At 52.9% G+C, this 5,867-nt stretch overlaps 1 protein-coding gene across 1 annotated transcript in view; it reads left to right on the top strand.

Moving 5' to 3' along the window:
• Window positions 1-5,867, top strand: part of SGIP1 (SH3 domain GRB2 like endophilin interacting protein 1) — a 41,500-nt gene that overhangs the window by 19,535 nt on the left and 16,098 nt on the right. The window contains exons 14-16 of the mRNA XM_019471909.1: window positions 112-186; window positions 2,218-2,673; window positions 5,838-5,865. Of these exons, the coding sequence (XP_019327454.1) occupies window positions 112-186; window positions 2,218-2,673; window positions 5,838-5,865 (559 nt within the window). The remainder of the gene's footprint in view (window positions 1-111; window positions 187-2,217; window positions 2,674-5,837; window positions 5,866-5,867) is intronic.

Raw genomic sequence — 5,867 nt, forward strand, 5'->3', positions numbered from 1 at the left:
TCCTCTGACAAATAGGTAAAAGCTCGGCACGGCACCTCGTGCCATCACACAGTCGCAGTAGACTGATCCAGGGCCCCCGGCCCCCTTCCCTCTCTCTGCTCTGTTTTGCAGCACCTCCACCACTCCCACCGAAAAACATCCCGGCCACGCCACCACGCACCGGCTCTCCTCTGACAGTGGGAATAGGTAAAAGCTCGGCACTGCACCTCCTCACATGTGCCATCGCACAGTCGCGGTAGACTGATCCAGAGCCCCCGGGGGCTGTGCTGGGGGGTCGGGTCCCCGTGGCTGTGTTTTGGACACGGATTTGGCCCTCGTGCATCCTCCTTCCCTTGCATTTGTGGTGCTTCAGCGGATGCTGCAGTCAGGGCAGCGCTTTAGAAGCGGTGCAAAGATGCCTTTGACTCCAGAGTCAGTGTTGCCCTGGTGAAATTAATGCTCTCTCCTCTCCCCGCCTTTGATATCGGTCACTTTTAGAAATGAAATGCAACACTAACCTTCAAGTCCTGCTCAAAATTGGGAATAACTAGAGCGCTATTACTGGCTGGAGTGGTGCTGCACAGTCCGTCCTTATGAAATAATGGGGCATGCAGCACCTGCCTGTGTGTCAGGGGGGCTGATCCTGCCTTCCCTGCCCTCCCAAATTCCTACTACTGTCAGGGAAGGTGGGAAAAGCCCCCCCCAGTCAGGCAGGCTGGGCCAGCAGCTGGGGATGTGTGGAGGGACAGGGGAGGGAGAATGAAATGATACCTGGGGTAAAGGACAGCCTGGAGAAAGGGATTGAATGCAGCCAGAGGACATAAAGTGCTTGTAAGCGTATAATTCATGTTGCTGGCAGGGTGCTGTCTGCTGGAGCTGCAGGTTTTGAGGAAGGGCAGGCAGTCCCTGTTCTTTGGACAGGGACACTGTATGGACACACGCATACAGAGCACCTCGGGGCATTAACATTGCCATGAAGAAATCCCCTGCTCTGAGCTTACTGCTCTATCCATCAATATTTCATTCATGTTCCCATATCTTGATTTTTCTATTTATCTAAGCAGCCAGACTGGCAGAGTGTCCACCTACATACATAGATTCATCAACACGAGCAAATGCAATGCCCAGCCATGTGTGATGGTTTATTTGCTGGAGTCTGGCTTGCTGCACACTTCAGCCTGTGCATCAAGTAAAGCAAGCGGCAGAGGTCTATTTTTTTCTGTTCTAGCAAAACTGTATTTTATTCCCTAAACGTAGAACCACAGGTGGCACCCCCAAACACAGGAACAGGGGTGGGATGCTGACACAAGGAGCTCAGAGGGCATGTTAGTTTTAGCCGTATGCACGTGGCTGTAGCAGGGGCCACGGGCTCCTGTGCTACTCTGGTGCTGCAGCCACGCACTGCCTGGTCCTCACCTCATCCCTCCATTCAGTCTGTGTAAAATGAAGTACTAGGCAGCCTTCCTGGTGTTAGAGAGCTGCCAGCTCCCCGAGCTCCAGCCCTCAGGGAAGATAAATGCAAGAAAACAGGGCACGAAAGGAAGGATGGAGGATCTCCCTCCTCTAGATGTGTAACATTTTGCTGATGAATCCTGTCTCTGTGTTGGTTATGCAGTCAGATATGAACATTGACGTGTGTTAGCTCAGTTAGTGAGCAGAGCCCTAAAATACCCTTATTTGCTGCTGCTTGCAACTGAAACACATACACCCTGTCTGCTTTCCTGTACTGCATGTCCAGCACCAGTTCTTGAGAGTGTCAAGCCAGCAAGTTTAAATATATATTTATATGTATGTGTTCATAAATATATATAGTGGAGTGTGCAAGAGAGCTGAGTGCATAAGTTTAATATCTGCTGATAATTCAGAGTGATGATAATGACATAATGATGTTATTTAGATGATACATAACAAAGGCTGAGAGCCAGTTGTAAATTTTGGGAGGATACAGGACTGTTGTGTATGAAGTGGTAGAGGAGGAAGAGGTGGGCTTGGCTCGTGGTGCATGCTCTCTCTCATACAGTGTATGTATTTCAATCCAGGGTGGTTCATTATACATTGCACATGACCTGACGTAAAAACTTTCTTGCACATGAATTATATTTCCTGGCGGCTTATAAGAAAGCATGCTTTTAAAGCATGTCCTCTAGAAAGTAGCTGATGTAGAACTCCGTAGAGAATAGTGCAACTGCAGCTCTCTTGGTTAATGCTAAGTGTAAAATAAAACTACTTTGACTACAGGAGGGGACCAGACAGCAGCAGAGCTCAAAAGTGACAAACTTCCGTCCATCAATGACTTGGACAGCATTTTTGGCCCCGTGCTATCCCCCAAGTCTGCTGCTGTTAATGCAGAAGACAAGTGGGTCAATTTTTCCGATCAATCCCCGGAAAACATGACTCCGGAGTTGACGCCCCAGGAAAAAGCAGGGTCCCCACCAGTGGCAGCGGGCAGCCTGGCTGATGCTCCAGTGGCCGAGCCCTCCTGCCCACTCCCCTCGCCGCTCCACCTGGAAGAGGTTCACAAGAAGGTTTCTGAGCAGCCCCACCTTAAGGATGATAACTTGGAGCCAGCTGCCTCTCCCAAAGATTTTGGGCTGGGACAAAGAGCGACCCCGCCTCCCCCTCCTCCGCCCACCTACCGGACGGTGGTCTCCTCACCCGGACCGGGCGCCAGCAGCGGCACGGGAAGCACCAGCGGTACGTCCTGCGGCGTTGGGTGTGCTTCGGTGTGGCCGTGACCGCATCCGCTGTCCCCTCTTGCCTGGTTGTGCCTGGCGCCCGCGCTCCCACCTGGCCGTCTCGTGCTTCCACGTCCAGCGTCTGCCCTTGGCTTCCTGTGTCCTCTCCCCTGCTCCTTGCTGCGTGTCGGATGGGTCTGACAGCCTTCCCCCAAAGCTCCCGTGAGCTGCCCTTCCCACCTGTGCTATGCACGTAACACCCCGATGCAAAATTCAGCATAGGATTGCCATTGCTGCAGCTCTGTCAGAATGAATGTAGGTGGAAACATCTGAGCAAGCCTCAGAACCAGGGGGCTTTAAATCTGTTGCGGACAGACAGATCACAGCATACTGTCACCCCAGGGCGGCTGAGACCAAATAACTTGCAGCTCAGAGGTGGCATGGGTCTGAATGGTGCTTGGTCCCTCTTGGCTGTGAGAGTGTGCCCAGCTGGGTCTGGAGAAGCAGCTTTCAGGGTGAACCTCTTACAAGGGCAGAAGCTGATAGGTGTGTCTGGCATGTACTGGCTGCCTGGCTTCACCTGCTTAATTACAAATGCCTGTGTGCCCATTAGGACAAACGAGCTCATCAGAGGTCAGCTTACACAAGCTCTCCCACAGTGCTTGAGAAGGTGCAACCTGATCGTGTTATTTTAGAGGCTGACCCCAGGGCACTTACTGTACTGGTGCAGCCATAATGTGCAAATCCCCATCCCCCAGCTGTCCTGTTGCTGTCCTGCATCCATGAGAAATTATTTCTGAGAGCATTACCCCTGCAGAGCCTTGCAGGCACCTCCGCCCATGCAGGCACTGGTGGGAGATGATGGGCGCATTGGGTGCGCAGCTCCCCAGCCCCGTGCCTGACCCCTGTTACCAACCTCATGTGAGCTTGAAAGCCATGCCATCTGCTTTGGGGCTTTGCCACCTCTAGGGAGGTGTGGAGGGGGCTGCTGGGGGTGTCCCCTAAGCGTGGCTGTTGCTGCGAGTGTGGCTCTGCTTTAGTGGTGGTGGCTTTTCTGTGCCAGCTTGGTGAGGTGGCTGTGGGGTGGGTGGATGGGGGTCCGCACGGGGGCTGTAGCATCCAGCTGCCGGTGGCACTGGTCAGAGCTGGGACTTTTCCAGGAGATCAGCAGCAGGAAACAGCAAGCTTCTTCCTACGCTGCTCTCCATCCTGATGCCAACTGAGCAACTGCCTTGCATGACCAGAGATCTGCAGGATGGGGATGTGCCGGTGGCTCTGCACGTGAGCACGGATAGAGAAACCCCACTCAGTGAGGCAGCACTGCCTGTTTGGGAAGGTCCGTGTTTCTTCCCCAGAAATTTACCTCCTGTCTCAGTTTGGCGTGCTTTGCAGTCCGCTGACACCTCAGCCTTACCCAGCCCAGCGTGGGACAGTGAGCTGTAAAAATGCAGAGCGTTAAAATAATCACACAAAAATCGTGCAAATCTTCAGAAAGCTGCATCCTGTGGCAGCCGGTCTGGGTGCGTGGTGCGGATTTGGCACCCGTCCTGCTCCTGCACCCTCCACCTTCCCGAGGCCCCCGTTGCTGCATCTGGCCCTGGGGGTGTCTGGCTTTCGGATGCTGTGGAGCAGAGCCATCCCAGGACGCCCTCCTGCCTTGGCTCCCGTGGGAAGCACAGGCTTGTGGGTGTCACCAAGGCAGGGCTGGGGACGGGCATCCCAGCAGGCTTCTGATTTCATGCTGATTTACAACATGCTGCCACAGTTTATTGTTGTAGAAAATATCTAGAGGTACACCAGTCTCCCAGGGACCTTAAATACTTGAAGAATAAACCTCCGTGGATGAAAACTGACGTCTGGCAGGGCTTTGGCTAGCTGGTGGCCACTCCTGAGCCGGGGCAAAATGCACCCTTGAAGTCTCCGTCTTGTGACACTCGTTCAGTGCTGCTAGGTTACTTTCCCTGAATAATTCCTATTTTGTCAGGCTTTTATTGGGATAAAGAAGGGAAAATTCAAACTTTGGTTCCCAAATTAGGCTTCTAAATAAAAATGGCTTGAATTTTAGAGTTGTGCAAACGAATGGCCAGGATTTGCTCTCTTTAAACAAGCCCATCTCCTATCTTAGCCTTCTGTCATTTACCTCTCAGTCTCATTTCTATAGATCTAGCTTTGATATTTCCTTAATCTGAGCTATCACCCAAAAAACTTAGTAAACTGATTCTCTTGTAAGTGGGAAAAATAAAGCTAAAGATGTCACCTTATTGTCACTGTGGGCAAATCATGCTGCTCTGCAGATCATAATGCGCTGCTGTGCTCCACGGAGACTGGTAGGAAACGCCAGCTCAGCTGTCCTGCAAAATGGGGTCTGCATCCCCCGCCGGCTCCTGCTGCCCCTCTTGTCTTGGTGCAATCTCCGACTGCTCTGTACAGCACCAGTTATTGCTGAACTTACCCGGAAAGAATTTCTGTACATGGAGTCTGCTGGGTATCCTCTTAAGTTTCTGTTAAAATTTCTATTGATTGCAAAAAATCCCCCTTCACAGCAAGGCAGCAGCCACTGGGGACCACATGAACCCCAACGACAGCACCCTCTTGTTCTCCGAAACTCTTCCAGAGGGTTGGGAAATGCTTTGTCCTCCCAGCAAATATGATAACCTTGCTCTTCCACCTTTCCTATTCTTCACTCGGACAAAGCTTTGCCCCTCTTGCCAGGACCCCTTGTTCCGATGGTGGGGGACTGACCCTGCTCGCCGGCTGTGCCACCCCAGGAGCTCGTGGAGCCCTGGGAGCTGTAGCATCAGCACCAGCTGCTGCAGGGGTTAATCATCATTTTTCTCCTGCCTGTGTCTGGTTTTCAGGAAAGCCATAAGACTCCTCTGATAACATTTTTGCACAGCGCTCCTGGCCGAGGGAGCCAGGTACCCGGCACAGATGGGCAGTCCCTGCGAGAAATGCATCGGCATCAGCAATCACGAAAAGCTCTTCTCCCATGCAAAGCTGCTGGCGTGGAGCAATGGTCAAAGGGAGCTTGTGCAGGGTGTGTGTGGGCACCCATGCCAGCTCCTGGGGGAGAAGCCTTTGCTTCATGCACGGAGGAGATGGGTACGGTAGGGCACGGGGATCTGGGGGTGGGCAGCTGTGGGGGCCAGCCTGCGGCATGCTCACAGCTCCTGTTTGTTGCAGGTTCCTCGTCCCCGGCTCGCCCCGGCACGC

Source organism: Aptenodytes forsteri, unplaced genomic scaffold, assembly GCF_000699145.1.
Source record: "Aptenodytes forsteri isolate BGI_AS27 unplaced genomic scaffold, ASM69914v1 Scaffold290, whole genome shotgun sequence".
In the NCBI taxonomy this organism is placed as follows: Eukaryota; Metazoa; Chordata; class Aves; order Sphenisciformes; family Spheniscidae; genus Aptenodytes; species Aptenodytes forsteri.